Source organism: Oreochromis aureus, linkage group 23 (genome assembly GCF_013358895.1).
Source record: "Oreochromis aureus strain Israel breed Guangdong linkage group 23, ZZ_aureus, whole genome shotgun sequence".
Classification (NCBI taxonomy): domain Eukaryota; kingdom Metazoa; phylum Chordata; class Actinopteri; order Cichliformes; family Cichlidae; genus Oreochromis; species Oreochromis aureus.
In genome coordinates, this window is record NC_052963.1 from 36,335,323 (window position 1) to 36,351,938 (window position 16,616).

General features: G+C 45.4%; 1 protein-coding gene across 1 annotated transcript; it reads left to right on the forward strand.

Moving 5' to 3' along the window:
- The first annotated feature begins 2,637 nt into the window (after positions 1-2,637).
- tmem259 (transmembrane protein 259) lies at positions 2,638-13,596 on the forward strand. The gene is made up of 12 exons (XM_031743516.2): positions 2,638-3,099; positions 5,908-6,245; positions 7,094-7,402; positions 8,553-8,727; positions 8,897-9,007; positions 9,089-9,211; positions 9,347-9,447; positions 9,540-9,597; positions 9,677-9,760; positions 10,871-11,003; positions 11,172-11,271; positions 11,349-13,596. The coding sequence occupies exons 2-12, from the start codon at positions 6,027-6,029 to the stop codon at positions 12,003-12,005; spliced, it is 2,070 nt and encodes a 689-aa protein (XP_031599376.1). The 5' UTR covers positions 2,638-3,099; positions 5,908-6,026; the 3' UTR covers positions 12,006-13,596.
- The last annotated feature ends 3,020 nt before the right edge of the window (positions 13,597-16,616 follow it).

The window sequence follows — 16,616 nt, forward strand, 5'->3', positions numbered from 1 at the left end:
GTTCAAAACCCCCGACTAGAATCAAACCAGGATGAACACACACACACACACACACACACACACACACACACACACACACACACACACACACACACACACACACCTCCCTCCCACTCATCTCGTCTCACTCTTCATTTCCTGGAGGCCATCCAGCAGCCAGGGTGTTACCAAGGCAACAGAGACTGGGAAAATGTGTGTGTGTGTCCTGATCAGGTTTTCTGCTGACAGATGGCGCCCCCTTCAGTCTGACAGTGGAAACACAGCTTCCGTCCAGGGAGGAATTGATCAATGATCAGTGATTCACTATGAGTTGAGTCTGATAAGAACACATGCTGTGATGTCATTCAATAAAACTTCATTTACACACCGTCAGCTCACAGCAGACCGTAAAGACTGTAAAGGACAAGGGGTGGAGTCAGAAACCACGAGGCCCACCTGCAGAAACGTACAGAGAGAATGAGTCTACAGCAGCATAAGTAGATCATGTTTGCTGATCAGGACTGACTGTGATGAGTGTGGAGACTGAAGCTTTCAGTTCCTGTGTCTTTTTGGCTCCTGGTAATCTCACCTGATTGTGACGCTTCATCTGAAATAATATAATTCACTTCAATAATATATCTCAATTACTGTATTTTTGACTGTTCACTGTCAATCTGCACACTGCTAATTTCTTTAGTTTTGTTCTTCTATTTGGTCAGGAATTGCACAGCAATAAGGATTTCACTTCATGTCGTACTGTGTATGATTGTGCATGTGAAAAATAAAATTTAAATTTGAATGAACTTTGATGTGAAACCTCAGAGTTTCTGACCTAGAATAAAGTTAAAAAAGAGTTTTCGTTCTGACAGTTAAACACCTGCCCTGTTTCTGATGTCTGAGGATGATGATGAAAGATGACGAGAGTAATGAATATCTCAGGTTTGAGGATTTCACATCTTCAGTCTATTTCAGGAAAAACTGATGAATCACTGGCCACATTATTAAGTATTATTAGTCCCTTATTTATCCAGGTAAAAAATCTCATTGAGATTAAAAATCTCATTTCCAAGAGACACTAACTTCACTCAGAGACGGAGAAAGATAAAAAAGACAGGACAGGAGAGGAGAGGAGAGGAAAAAAAAGAGGTTAGACTTAAAGATCTGCTCATATAAAGCTTACATGCAAGTCCTCGTGTTTAATCACATATTGTTTTTGATGTGTTTTTATAAATTATGTATTTTCATTTTGTGAAACTTCCTGTGAAACAAACTAAGTATACTAATTTTGTGTTATTCAAATGTTTTCTGACAATTCTGGGGAGTTTTGTGTAGGATAAACAGGTTACTTTGCAGTACAGTGGTGAATTCACAGTAAAGCACTTTGCTATGGTGCACTTTGCTATGGTGCTGTGGTGATCAGTGTTCAGCAGCATGCAGCAGAGATTAATTTACATGTAAGATGATGATGTTTAGATTTGTTCACTGAATTCAATTGGTATAGCGACTTTATACTGTCTGGTATAAAGATGGCATTCAGTATACTGTTAATGTAGAAATCAGCCGAGACAGCTGCAAAACATCTGCTCACATCTGGTTGAATTCAGGTGTGTAAATCCACAAAGAGCAGCCGGTCAGCTGATCACAGCCTGTACATAATTTTACGGATTTGTTGTTAGCGCTACTTTGTTGTACTTTGTCTGAAGGTGTGCTAAATTTATAGTTTTTTATTTATAATTTTTGTCTGACCTGTCAGGGACTACAGATGAAAAGTAGCCTTCTGGCTAAATCTGGCATATTTGCATTGATATATGTTCATTAATACACACTGTCCCTTTTAAATCAATAAATGTAAAACAATTCAAACACTAAGAAAATCTGCTGGAGCTGTCAATAGAAATGATTGTGAGCGGAGTATTTTCCCCACACAGATCTTAGGGTTCCTCCACCTGCTCAGTCAGCTGAACGATGTGAATGCATATCGTATGAAGTATGAAGATGTTTTATTGTTCTGCTTGATGGAGAGACCTCCATCCTCATGGGCAGAGTTCACCTTGTCAAAGTGGGTGGGAACAACCCAACACCTTTAGTTAATGAACGGTTAAATCTGATTAGATTGTAATATGCGTGAACCAGCTGATCACTTAGCTTCCAGTGACAGCATGGAGACACCTGTTAAGTAATGATGACGTGTGACATCAGCTTCGTCACGTCTTTATCTCGTCCCTGTGAAACATTCACATATAGAAACGTGTGACAGGAGCTGAAGCTGTGTAATGTTTAAGTGTGAGGTAATCAGTCAGCTCAGCAAATATGAGCAACACAAACTGTGTCTGTGCAGTTTATCAGGTCTGAGAGTCCAGCTGCTGTATTTACACACACTCAGGGTCTCTGAGAGGACGAGAAGCTCCCATGTGCTGTTCAGAGGTCTTAATCAGACATTAGATCTGTTATATGAAGAACACGCCGTACTGGCAGCTCAGTGCTGGTTAGTCTACAGTGATTGGCTGATGCAGAACAGCTGTTCAGTGTGACGTTTGTGAAACGTCTTCTCAGATCCACAGAGAACAGCAGGTCAGCTGATCACAGCCTCACATCATGTAACTTATTTCTGTGATTCTTCCCCCACCTTCTCACCCGAGGCTCCTCCATCAGCTCAATCCCAGTTTTTGGACTCGTGACACTCGTGGACCAGTGACGTATCAGCTGTTCACCGTTAATAAACGTGCAGAAGCTTCCTACCAGCACGAGGCGCCTGCCAGGCAGCGCTCAGGGACATAAGAACCCCAGCCAGAGTTCACTACTTCCGGTATTAGGACGTGTATTTCCGGTCTGAGTGACGCTCTGACAGTAGTCAGACTCTTATCCTCCGTTAGCTTGTGTTAGCCGCCGTTTAGCCACAGTTTCCGGGTTTTGACCTCACCTTGTGCTCCGGTTCCGTGTACCCGGACCCTCCGTCCTTTCAACCGTCAGCTGGGACCGAGACGGCTCCCGGTTCTGTCCGGTCCGGCTGCCTCCGGACTCCGCCTTTAGCCGCAGAGCTAACCCTGCTGCTAGCGCTGCTAACTGCTAACTGTGGCGTTCGTGGGTAAGCGAGAGAAACAACGAAGAGGCCGCGCACAGGTGAGTTAGCGTCACCTGCCGCTGGTGAGGGTGTCTATGGATTACACACGCGGGGCGGGGGGACAGCTGCTTGAAGCAGCCACCACACACCTGAGCCTGCCAATCAGGATCAGCTGATCAGAATACACACACACACACACCACATTTCCGGGCTGACGATCAGCTGATCACATCACCTGTCCTGAGGCGCAGCAAGTGGAGCAGTGAGAAACTTTATTTATTTTCGTTAAACTTTATTCAGACAGGAAGTTAGTGAGGATCAGACTGAGCTCAGAGGCTCCTCCCGCTCTCACAGGTAGCTGCATGTTCTTCAATGTCCAGGAGTCCCCTGCAATCCTGAGCTGGTCACGTGGTGAACGATCATGTCACAGCCTGAGACCCTCATAGTCTTGTTATGGTGACCCTATGGTCCCAATCCTGCTGTCTTTATGGCAAAAAGTCACTAAATGCCACTTCCTGTTTCACCTGAGACCTCACAGACTGTAAATAAAGATGGAGAGCTGCATGCTCTCTGATGTCCAGGAGGGGGGCGCCTGCTGAGGTTCCCACACTAAGAACAGCCTCTCACACCTGTCATTGAGAGCGGCCTCAGGTCTGTGGCTCACAGGTGAGATTAATGGAGACATGAGTCAGCTGACCCAATGCTGATGAACCACATGTCTCAGATGTTCTTCCTGAAGTCATCAGTATTTATGTGTACCTGTGGGGCGGTGGGGGGGGATAAGCTGGTCTGTGGTGTCTCACCTGGAGATCGTCAGGCTGCAGCTGGAGGATGCAGAAGATCCTGGTGATCTCAGTCTGTAGTTTTTGCAGACCTGCTGCCACAGCTTATCCATCATCATCATCATCAGTCTGAGCTCCAGGAGTTTCCTTCATGAAGGAATTTAAAAGTATTCCCTCAGAAAACATCGAAACCTCTAAAAACAGCTCCCTTTACCCGTGAAATCACGGTGGTAAGAAATGCTGGTCGGACTCAATGTGAAGCTTGGATTTTGGATGCTGGGAGGGGAGAAGATGAAATGAAGAAGCGATCCTGACGTGCACACTTAGGTGCAGTCCTGCTACTTCCTGTTTCCTACTTACCTGTTACTGTCATTTCACTGCTTGTGTTTTTAGGATGGGCTGATTCACTATTTACTGTTGCTGTTACTAGGGATGAACATTTATAAGAATTTAGCAATTCTGATTCCATTATTGATATCACTTATTGATTAGATTCCTTATTGATTCTTATTGGCTGTGCTTTGAGAGTCTCCACCATATCAAAGACATTAGCCATGCACATTAACTGCACGCTGTGGGTCACATGTTTGTCCATGTTGACGGTATTTCCTCTTTTTGTTATGATCAGTGCTGGAGTCATTACTCAAGAAAAGTAATCTATTACTCATATTACACAGAATGACTTAATTACTCTCTGGAGAAGGTCATTCACTACATTACTCATTACATTACTTTCATGTTACTCCTTAAAATGACCTGAAACACAATGTCTCATAATTACGATTTAACAATATAAACATGCTCATCAGTTTGTTACCTGCAGTTCAGGCTGTGGCTGCTGCGCTGAGGTCTGCATATATCACTCTGGGTTCCTGGCCTGCTTAGCGTTAGCATGCTGGCTGCACAGGTGCTTGTAAAGAGCCATTGTGTTAGAAGCATAATGCAGTTGTTTCTGTCCCGCACGCAGTCTCCACTTTACCATCTTGCTCTTGTCCTTTTGTGGAATAAAAAGAAAAGTATCCATGCTGTAGACTGAGCTGCTATTTTCCTCTGACACAAGAATTGAAATCAGCTGATCGTAGTGTGAGTACAAGAATCCGTAAGTGGAATCGATAGCTCCTGGAATTCTAAGGAATTGGACAACTGTGAACTGGTCCTTTTACAAGAATCTGTACAATTCTGATCCCTAGCTGTCATTAAATTGAGCCTGTCTGTTTCCTGCCTCACTCCCACTTTAATGTCAGCTGCTAGCTTTATGATAACAGTTAGGTTGGGGGAAGAGCTAATCCTAACACTAACCTGTCGCAGGCAGGTAAATGTTTAATAAAAAAGGAGCTTCTCTGAATTCATTAAATTCCTCCTAAAGATGGACTGACGGTCTCTAAGGTGCTTCTCCAGGTTTACTACTGTCCACCTGCTGCTAGTGATGGGAGGAGCTGTGTCAGCTTGAAAAGTTGAGGATGATGCTGCTGTTATTGATGCAGAGGAAAGTAATCGATAGTTTTTTGGTATCAGTTCTCTTTGCTAGCCTTGCTCGGTACACACTCTGCATTGCTGAGAAAAAATAAAGTACTGCCGTTGGGGGTGGGGGTTAAGTTCTTCAGCTCAGTCTTTCTCTGTAATAAAATCAGCCACTCTGCTGAGATCGCCCTCAACACTAAATGTGATTGGTCAGATGCTGACACCTTTGACTTCTGGTGTCAAGCAGGCTCAGGTCCTAAAGCACAGAGATTAGATCATCAGTGTCTCTGTTTCTCTGATCTGATTAAAAAAAAAATTACCTGCAGGTTATTGATCTCATGTCATCTGAGTGGATGAAAGGTTGGATCGGTTGTTGGTGATGCCTGCTGGTCCCGCTGAACTCTGGGTAAAAAGTCTGCAGGTGAACTACAGAGATGACTTTATTTAAACAAGCCATGTTAATCAATACTCGTGTTTAGTGTAAAGTTAATGATCAGAATAAAGGTGACTGATTGTTTGCAGCTCTGAGCTGACAACCTAAATCCCTTAATGATCTTTTTTCAGACGTGGTTGAGGCTCTGCCCCCTGACTGCAGTCATCAGTGAGTTCATCTGTGTGTTCCAGGTGCGGCACTCAGGTCTTGACCTTCGCTCTGAGGACGCAGTAGCAGCCATGTTGACCTAGAGTCGTCATTGGTGGTGGTGAGTTCTGAGCACGAGCAGAAACGACAGGCAATCGCAGCCATGTCGGAGAACCAGGCGAACAACAACAATGTCCCACTTAACAACAACAACAACAACATGGGACCCAACCGCCTCCGCAATCCCAACCTGAACCAGAACCCCCTCATCAACGTCCGCGACCGACTCTTCCATGCGCTCTTCTTCAAGATGGCCGTCACCTACGCACGCCTGTTCCCTCCATCCTTCAGGAGGGTCTTTGAGTTCTTCGTTCTGCTCAAGGTGGGGCACAGCTCACCTGTCAGCAGGATGTAATCACATTACTGATCAGTCAGACTGTTTCTGGATGGTGATCTCAGGAACATGTCACAGTATTGGTAATGGTCAGGTGTTTCAGGTGATCACAGATGTTTCAGGTGACTCCTCTCCACAAATAATTCAGTTAAACTTTATTTACATGCTTTTATTCTGTGACGTAAAGTCCGCAATACAGAAGAGGAAACCTAGACGATCAGATGACCCCGTCTGAGCAGCACGTGGTATAACAGCACAGTGGAGAGGAAGAACCTGTTAGAAGGAAGTTCTACCTACAACAAAGCCAGGCTCAGCAAGGGCAGTGGGTTGGGGGTGGCAGGGATGACAAAGTTTAGGGTGGCAGGAAGTGGAGAAGAAACCCTTAGCGTATTATGGGAAGTCTCCAGCAGCCTGAGCCTGTAGTAGCGTAAATGAGGTAGGGGACAGGGTCCTGATACAAGCTGGTTCCTCTTTGGAGTCGAAGTGTCCTTACAGAGGGTTGTCTCAGACATTTGAGCATGCTCAGTGGGCAGGTTTATGTTGCGAATGATGTAGGTGAAGCTGTGAGGAGCCAGCAGAACTGCTTTACACAGAGACCAGAAACGATTGCTAACCCACAGAGGAAGGGTCTTTGGTGACTCTGCAGAACAGGTGCCAGATGTTTACTTTGTTTGATCAGAGGACATTTATTGATTTTGATCTGTATATTTTATTGTTTTCATTTTATTGGTGACGTGTTTTATAAACTGTGGTTGCTGTGAGAGACTCACTGATGCAGAAATTAGATTATGGTGACACAACCAGCGCTTGCTGACATCTCTCTAACCCGTCCTCAGGCACTCTTCGTCCTCTTCATCCTTGCCTACATCCACATTGCCTTCTCTCGCTCACCCATCAACTGTCTAGAGGTGGTAAGGGAGCGCTGGCCCCGTGATGGCATCCTGCGGGTTGAGATCCAGAGAAACTCGAGCCGGGCACCCATCTTCCTTCAGCACTACGACTCGGCGAGCCTCCATGATGAGCTGGATGCTGAGGAGGAAGGAGGGGGGCTGGCGATGGGCGGGCTCAGCCTGGCGATGCTGCCCGACGAAGAAGTGGAAGAGGAGGAGATGACTGTGGAGATGTTTGACAACAGCTCAGTGCAGGTGATCTCTCGATCTCTCTCTCTCTCTCACACGTTGAACTTTGATAACGTTAGATGTGTTAGCTGTTGTTATTTGTTGTACTCTTTGTTTATTCGTTTTTGTATTTGAACTTTAAAATCTGTAATGAAAAAAATATATAAATTTATAAAACTAATAAAACCCCTAAAATTAACCTTTTTTCAAATTTTAGTTAAATTTAGAAGAAAATTAACAGCAACACAGAAATCACTGCTGTTGGTGATTCTAGTGTTAAACCACAGCATCAGACAGCCAGCTCACCTGCACAGGTGTGAACAAGCTTGACTTGGAGCAGGTGAGCTGAAAGGAAGTGACAGACCTTAACAGAGCGCTTCCTCTTTAGCATAAGGATTCTGAATCACGTTCACATCCTGGTCCTGCAGAACTGCAGCGAGTTCTAAATCCTCTGCTTATGTCACTTCTTGTTTTCCCTGTGAGTCAGGTAGGGGGGGTGTGTGGGTGTGGAGGTCTTCATAAAGTTTGAGAGTCACATAGATTTTGGGTTTCCAGTAGAAACAGAAAGTAGTAATAAGAGGGTGGTGGTAAAACACTTGTTGGCAGGTGCGCCCTCTGGTGGTGTGTGAGCTCAGAGTAGTTCTGTGTATCTGGGGACTTAAATACCCTGAACACCTGACTCAGGTGAACTTTAAACTGCTGTTGCCTACTTCAGGCCTTAAACTGCTGTTGCCTACTTCAGGCCTTGCGCACACGGGCCCCGAGTCGGGATCTTGCACTGATCCCGGTCGCTGGAAGAAACGCGCATTTCTCACCGTGCCAACATAGAGTCGCTCGGCAGGTGTTTGCAGACACGTCGGCATTATCCAATCATACTACAACCTCCCAGTGAATTTCGTCCTGTCTTCCTCCCATCACTGTGTTCTGTTGGAGGACAGCAATCAAAGGGATGTTTTTGGTGAATACATGTTTCCTTAGCAACAACAGGGTACCGGGGGCCTTTCATATGGAACCCATAGTTGGGGGTCGTGACGGTTTTAGCGTTGCTCAGTCTCCCATTGAGTGCACTCCCTCAGACCAGAGTAATGTGATGACTGCCAGTATTCATATTATTCTCTGGATACTCTCAGATTAAAAGCAGAAATGACCCTCAAAACCTTCTGCTGTCCTGCTGCAGTTTGAGTTGGACATCGAGCCCCGCCTGAAGCCATCTCTGATTGGTGCAGGAGGAGGAGGAGCTTCAGGAGGAGGAGGAGCCAACGACAGCCAGGACGTCTCGTTCAGCCAGACCACTAAAGGTATGCAGCCGCTGCAGGACTCAGTGTCTGAGCTGGAGATGATGACCCGAGCAGGTAAACCGTTCTCCACCCCACCCCTGCCACCTCACCTCCTCTAACTCCGCCTCCTTATTCAGTCCAGGAACACCTGCTGAGCTGTTTAATGTTTCATGATTTAAGATTGTATGTATTTATTTTTGTGTTTTTCTGATGTGGTTGTTTACTTTGTTGTTCATTGTCGCAGTGTGGCCTCAGGAGGAGTACATCGTGGAGTACTCGCTGGAGTATGGCTTCCTGCGCCTCTCTCAGAGCACCAGACAGAGACTCAACATCCCTGTCATGGTCGTCACACTTGGTCAGACTCTGAGCCGCCGTGTCACATGACCTCAGCGTTGGCCAACTTGGACTCCCTAACCGCGTCTGTGTCTGTTCGCAGATCCGATGAAGGACGAGTGTTTCGGAGATGGCTTCAGTCGCTTCCTGCTCGATGAGTTTTTGGGCTACGATGACATCCTGATGTCGAGCGTGAAGGCGCTCGCCGAGAATGAGGAGAACAAAGGTGGGGTGGGCGCTGTAAATGGAGGGTGGGCCAGGGCGCTTTGGTGTGATGCTACATTCACTGATTGGCTTCAGAGAGCAGGTGTTTACTTCCAGTCATGTGACACAGCTCAGGTGTTTGTGTGGTTCTCTGCAGGATTCCTGAGGAACGTGGTCTCCGGTGAGCATTACCGCTTTGTCAGCATGTGGATGGCCAGGACCTCCTACCTGGCTGCCTTTGTCATTATGGTCATATTTGTAAGTACAAATACAGTAAATGACCCACACTGATCGTTCAGGTTCGTTCAGTCGCATGATGTCACGACTGAGTCTCGCGGTCTCTGTTTCAGACTCTGTCAGTGTCCATGCTGCTCAGATACTCTCACCACCAGATCTTCGTCTTCATTGGTCAGTTCCTCATACCACTCAGTGTTGACCTTTGACCTCGAGCCTCAGGTCTGTTCTGACTCTCTCTCACCCCCTACAGTTGACCTCCTGCAGATGTTGGAGATGAACATGACCATTGCCTTCCCAGCAGCCCCTCTGCTCACTGTCATCCTGGCCCTCGTAGGTGAGTCCAGATCCCGTTCTGTTTGAGGATGCTTCTGAAGCTCTGTCACCTGGGCCCTGACGCGTGGCCAAGTTCTTTCCATTATCTGGCTTCTCTTACCCTAACACTGGCAGTCAGGATAAGCGGTCGCATGGGGCCTGTTATCAACCCAGGCCCACGTGCACCTTCACATCAAAGGGTGGCAGCATCTGACAAATCATAGAGGGGCATTTCATAGCTCATATGAATCCTCTACCAAAGAAAAGTGTTCGCCCTGCTCCAGAGATGTTATCAAAGGGTTATAAAAATCTTTAAAGATTATAAAATATCAGTATAATGAAACACTGTTGTGAAAATGATGTGATAAATTCCTCAGAAAAGTCTTAGGTTAGTCTGGACACAAACATTTTAATTCCAGTCAGTAGTTTTATGGCTGAGTAAATACTTTTTAGTTTTTATTCTCTCGCTGCTTTCTATGGTTTGATAGTAAAGATTAAAAATAACTGAATTTAAACAGGCTCAGGGCTACATAGAAATCTGATCTAAGGTGAGCAGGTACAGTGCAGGTTAAGGTTAGGGCCTGTATGTCTGCTGTGATGCTGTTTACAGTCAGTCCAAAACGCTGCAGCTAGCATGCTCACTTTACAAAAGAGAGGTCACATGACTCCAGTGTTAGCAGCCTTACAGTGGAGTCGTCTGACTGCATATTTTTTTTTTTTTTTTTTTTTTTTTAAGCTTTTATTGAGCTTGTTTGTGTAGCTGTGTCCGTCAATCACAGATTGCTCAGGTCTGATTGTCAGTCGGCTGATCTCAGAGCAGCTCGTGACTCTGCTGTACCGACACTCTGTAGTGACCTCCAGGTAACCTGATGTTTTGTTTTGGGGTTTTTTGCGGGGGGGGGGGATCCTGTGGTTTTTTTTTTTTTTTTTTTTTTTTTTTTTTTTTTGTTTGTTTGTTTTTTGTTTTTTCCAGTTTAAATAAAGATTAAAGTCCAAAGCACTGAAGGTTCCTGGCAATAAAAATAAGTGTCAAACTAAAAAATGTTTGTAAACAGACTGGATGGACGTTAACCTCGGTTGGGGGGTGCGGCTTACATTTAAAGCTGACCTGTGATGTCACTTCCTGTCTCAGGCATGGAGGCCATCATGTCAGAGTTCTTCAATGACACAACAACGGCGTTCTACATTATCCTCATCGTGTGGTTGGCAGATCAGTACGACGCCATCTGCTGCCACACAAACACCAGCAAACGCCACTGGCTCAGGTGAGGTCACTTCTTGTGTGTGAGGTCATTGTTACAGAATTAAGTTGAAGGTGTTCCTGGTCAGTTGATTAATAACCAGATCGATCGGGCTTTGCCATTTTTATTGTGAACATCTCTTGTCAGCCTGCAGACCTTCAAGACTGATCATGTGATCTGTTCTCCCTCCAGGTTCTTCTACCTTTACCATTTTGCCTTCTACGCTTACCACTACCGCTTCAATGGCCAGTACAGCAGCCTCGCCCTCGTCACTTCCTGGCTCTTCATCCAGGTAAGCTTCGTCATCCTCACGCCTGTGCTAAGACCCTCCCCTCAGACAGTAAATGTAACATTTTTGTCCTCTTGCAGCACTCCATGATCTACTTCTTCCATCACTACGAGCTTCCGGCCATCCTGCAGCAGATCCGGATCCAGGAGATGCTCCTGCAGAACCAGCAGGCTGGTCAGAACCAGACGGCTCTGCAGGATAACCTCAACAACAACATTGGCACTGCCGCCGCTGGAACGGGACCCGCCAACGCCGCCCAACCAGGGCCGACCAGTGGAGCCGAGCCGGCGCCTCAGACAGAATCCCTTCCGTCCCCTGCGGAAGGTGGAGCCTCAGGAAGCGGGGAGGTGAGGGCGGAGCTGAACTGGGTCGCTCACACGGCTGCCATCCTCACTGAAGCGCTGACGTCATCGGTGGATACGGGAGCCAGCAGCGGTCAGGGGCCAGCTGAGATCAATGTGGTGGCCGAGTTCTGGATGGGAGGGGGAGCAGTAGGAGGGAGGTCCTTAGGAGGGAGCGGAGCCTTTGGAGGTCAAGATCCAAACTCTATTTCTGTAGAATTTAAACCTGCACCAGCTCCTCCAATCACAGCGCAGCATGAGGCGGGGCCCTCAGAGGATGTGGGGCCCTCACAGGCAGAGGGAGCCTTGGAGGAGGCAGGGCCCTCAGAAGAGTGCCCCTCCCACACAGACTGTCCCCCCTCACAGAGCGCAGACTGCCGGCAGCGGCCATCCTGAGGCTGCTGACATCGCCTCACCTGTGAGACAGCTGATCGGCTCATTGATCGAATGAACAGGTTTTATTTGATTTTTAAACTCATTGATTAGCTTGAGGGTGGCGTCTCCCTGCAGGTCACGTGAACAGAGGGCGGGGATGCGATAATTTATTCTGCTGTTTTTTTTGTTTTGTTTCTTTGTTTTTGTTTTTTTTGTTGTTGTTGGGGGTTTTTTTCTTTTCTTTTTTTTTTCTTTGGAGTATGGATGTTTTTTCTTCAGACGGTTTCGGAGGTTGGAGGTCCATCACCATGGAAACCGAAAGCAACACCCTGAACGAATGAAGCTGGAAGCAGAAACTTTTTTTTTTAAACTTTTTTTTTTTTCCCCCCTCTAATCAATAAACCCTAGCGTCTCTTTCTCAAACATCAGCCTTTTCTTTGATTCTTCAAACGAAGCTGATCGATCAATTGGCTCATCAGAGCTCTGCTGTTACTGGAGGATTTTCAAAATAAAATGCATGGCGTTAACAGACGTTTTATTTATCTTGAAAACCCTTCTAACATGAACGTGTTGTTACGTGATGACTTTATTCAGACTTAATGTAAAAACTGAATCTGTTTGTCCATAGAGGAAAAAGCTTCACAATATAAGCCCTGACAGCAGGAAGCTGCTGCCACATGGTACACACCAGGCCTGAGTGGTTTCACTTCATTGATCAAATAATTAACTGATTATCAATAATATTCAATAAAGAAAAATCAGGTTTCTGCTGCTGGCTGAAAGGATGAAGCTAAGCAGTTCTGGTGTGCCTGGGGGCAGAGCCAGTGAGCTACAGACAGGAAGTCTGATGCAACCTTTCAGTTATTGATCAGTTATTGGTTCTGACAGACTGAAGCACAAACTCAACTTCAGTTGCTTTTTTTTTTTTTTTTTCTCATCTGCTTTTGTCTTGAAGGAAAGAATTGAACAGGAAGTTTGGAGCACTGTGGCCCCAGACTGATCATTCAGGACTTCCTATTGGAATGGATGCCTTATCAATAATCCTCAGACTGTTAGCAGCTGAGCGAGCTGATTGGTTGTGGAATATGACTGACTGTGTTGCACTCACGCTCTGGCTCCTGCATCAGTTCATCTATCAAAATGGTGAATGATGTGGTGGGTCTGATGGCAGTGTGTTGGCTCTGACTGCTCCCATCAGACATCTGCCAAACATCTTTTTGGGGGAAGGGGACATGTGAGATGCTCTGAACCAATCATGAAGCCTCATTTAAAAGCAGCATTTTGGTCAGTCCCTTCAACGGGGCAGTGGCAAGTTTTTGAAAGTGAACACCTGTTGGCGTTCTTTGGATAAATGATGGTCTACAAATCCGAAGGAGGGGAAAGGAACTGATCCCTCTCATCAGGTGAACTTCATCAGTTATTGATTGGTTATCAGAAACAATTGATCTCTGAGTGTCTGTTTTTGTTGCTGTGACGGAGCCTGAGCGTGACTCTGGCTAGGGGGGGGTGGGGGTTCTTCGTGCCTCTCTGCTGAGGACTGTAGCCTCATTATTGATCATCAAACTGTATTTACCTGTGAGACCAGTAAAACCAGTAAAAGCAGTGGTCGCCACCCGTTGTGTGAATGCCTCCCTTCTTTCACGCCATCCACACACAGGGATTTTATTCTGAAATGACATACACCAGCAGCAGGAAGTGAAATTTCTCATTACCTCTAAGACCTTTCAAGAAAAAAAGTCATTATACATGGAGACTTTTAAAATAGAAGCCAACTTGCCAAGATGGTGAATTGTTTTTGTCCAACAGGAGACTGGGCGAGCTGAGTGTCATGTTTCACCTGGACCACCTGGTGTTATTTTTGACAGCAGCTCACTTTCAGGGGTTTCCTGTTTTGATGACATCTAGTTGCAGCTTCGGTGGTTTTAATTGGACCAGAAACCCTGCAGGAAGTTCCCAAAATAAAAAACTGAGACATGCTTTTGGTTCTCTAAGTTTTTCAACAGCAGCTGAAACAGTTTAAGTGGCTTTATTTGATCAGACACGATAAAGTGACTTCAGAAAGTGCAGGTCGAATACACCATTGTTGCTTACTAAAATAAAGGGCCGTGCATTCGGCGTTTGTTCTGACTCCGAGGCGGGTCTCTGCTGTTTTTTCTGCGGTTGAAGCTAAACTTGATCTTCGGTTCAGTTCTTGAATTAGTGAATGGACTTTAATCTGAAGATGGACTTTAACGCTGTGAGTGCCACTCAGGACAGATGTTCTCAGGATTACCTCACAGATGTTTCCTCACATCTGTATGTTGATAACATCTGCAGGTTAAAGTGCCTTCTTGAAATAAAAGATTTTTTTTAAACCAAATGACCCGTTGTCTCCTCACACGCAATTTCACACCTAATTTTTTTTTCATTCTGTTGAGAAAAAAAACCCATGACTTTGTGGTGAAGAAGATGAGCGGCTTCCAAAGCATAACAGCAGGTCTCACTGCAAACCCACTCCATCCTGCCTGCTCTTTCTTCTTCACCTCTCTGTGGATGGTTGGCCACCATCCTCTCACATTCACATTTTCACCTACCTCCCTCCCTTGCATACACACATATTCTGTCATTCCTCTGCTCTCCAGAGCATACCTCCATCTCTGCTGTGATCTCTCCATGAAAGCTAATGCTGTAAAACCTTTATTTTAATCAGTTTCCAGTTCTTTGGAGTGTTATGACATCTTCATCAGAAAAAGGTTGTGAGGTTTGGAGGTGCATTCAGTCTCAGGTGTTTAAATCCACACTTCCTGTCACATGTCCTGATGTCAGGTCAGCAGAATCCCTTCAGCTGGTCTCTCTGATCCCAGACCAGCAGGTTTCAAATAGTGCCAGGGCACATGCGCACGCAGCGACCGGCAGTGAATTTTTTTGGTATGTATTTGGTTAATAAGTGATGGCTTTTACTAAGTGATACATGCTCCACTAACAGTGAGGCAACATCATGGAGTCTTTCATCTTCATTGCGGTTACTGTGCTGGCTTGTTTCCCATGATGAGTGCGAGGCCGCGAGTCAGCTGAGGATTGTTTACTCCCGCGAGGAGCTGCTACAGCTTAACTTCCCATATGATGGTAAGGACCTCACCTCATGTTAGCTGGATTTTATACCGAGACACACTAACAGAACAAGTGACAAGACGAAGAGGTGTCAAATTGCGTGAGAGGATACAACAGGTCATTTGGTTTCCCCTGCCCTCTGTTATCCTGGGAAATGTTCAGTCTCTTAGGAGCAAGCTGGATGAACTCCAGGGGAACGTCATATTCCAGAAAGACTTCAGGGACAGCTGTGTGATGGCCTTTTGAGACATGGCTGACAGAGCAGGACCAGGACGTTGATTTTTCAATAGATGGTTTTGGAGCTTCTTTTCACCGGGATCGGGACACACGGGTAACAGGGAAATCACAGTAAATGTTACTGTAGCACTGTGACTGTTAGAGAGTGTATTTGTACACCAGACTTTTTACCTCTCTCGTGAGTTTCAACAACTTTTTATTACCATAGTTTACATTCACCCGAGGGCTCACCCGATCTCCACCTGCAGCATCATCTCAGAGGTGCTGCAGAAACTGCAGGCACTCTCTCCTGACACTCCAAACTTTATGATGGGGGACTCTGGGGGAGCCTTATCTCCAAATGAACATCTCTAAAACAAAAGATATGGTTACTGATTTTAGGAAACAACAAAATGGGCATGGATTCACTTTAATTGAAGATCAGAAAATAGAGCAAGTGCAATCATATAAATATCTTGGGACCATAATCAATGAAAAACTGAACTTTGATGAGAATTCCAAATCAGTTTGTAAAAGGGGTCACCGGCACCTTTACTGCCTCAGAAGACTTGCTCATTTCCACACTGACTGGAAAATTTTAACTTTGTTTTATAGTTCTTTTATTGAGTCTGTTTTATCCTTTTGTATGGTGGCATGGTTCAGTCAGACCTCTGTCACAAAGAAAAACTCACTGAATCAGATAGTGAGATGGTCCAGTCATCTGATAGGTGAGTCTCAGTCCTGTTTAGCCTCCCTGTACTCTAAACAGGTACAACGAATGGCTTTATCAATTCTTAAAAACGGTTTCCATCCTCTACGGGGTGAATTTAAGCTTCTTTCCTCGGGACAGAGGTTTCTTGTTCCAAGATGCAGGACAAAGCGTTATAAAAACAGCTTTGTCCCTGTTTCTGTCACTGAACTCAATAAGAATTGTTTTGAATTGATTCATTTTCTTTAATTACAAAATATTTGTTTGTCAGGTTTCATTAGGTGTGTGTGTCTTTTGGGAAGAGATGCCAAATGCTATAATTTTTCTGTAAAGCAAATTTACCTATGGGTATAAATAAAGTAACCTTAACCTTCCGTCTGCCAGGCGTCACCGAGACGAGGGCCTCATCGCCTTAACTGTGACGATCCTCCAGCCTGACCTACCTGTTACACCTGAAACCTTACCTCAGCTTTATCACACACAGCAAACAGAGCTCTTGTTCAGTTCAGTGTTTTGCTCCAGTCTGTTTTCATCCCTGTGAGTCACTCAGAGCAGTGAAATGATTAAAAGGCCTTTATTGGCTCTGATTGATTAGACTCAGAGTTTAGATCTTTTTG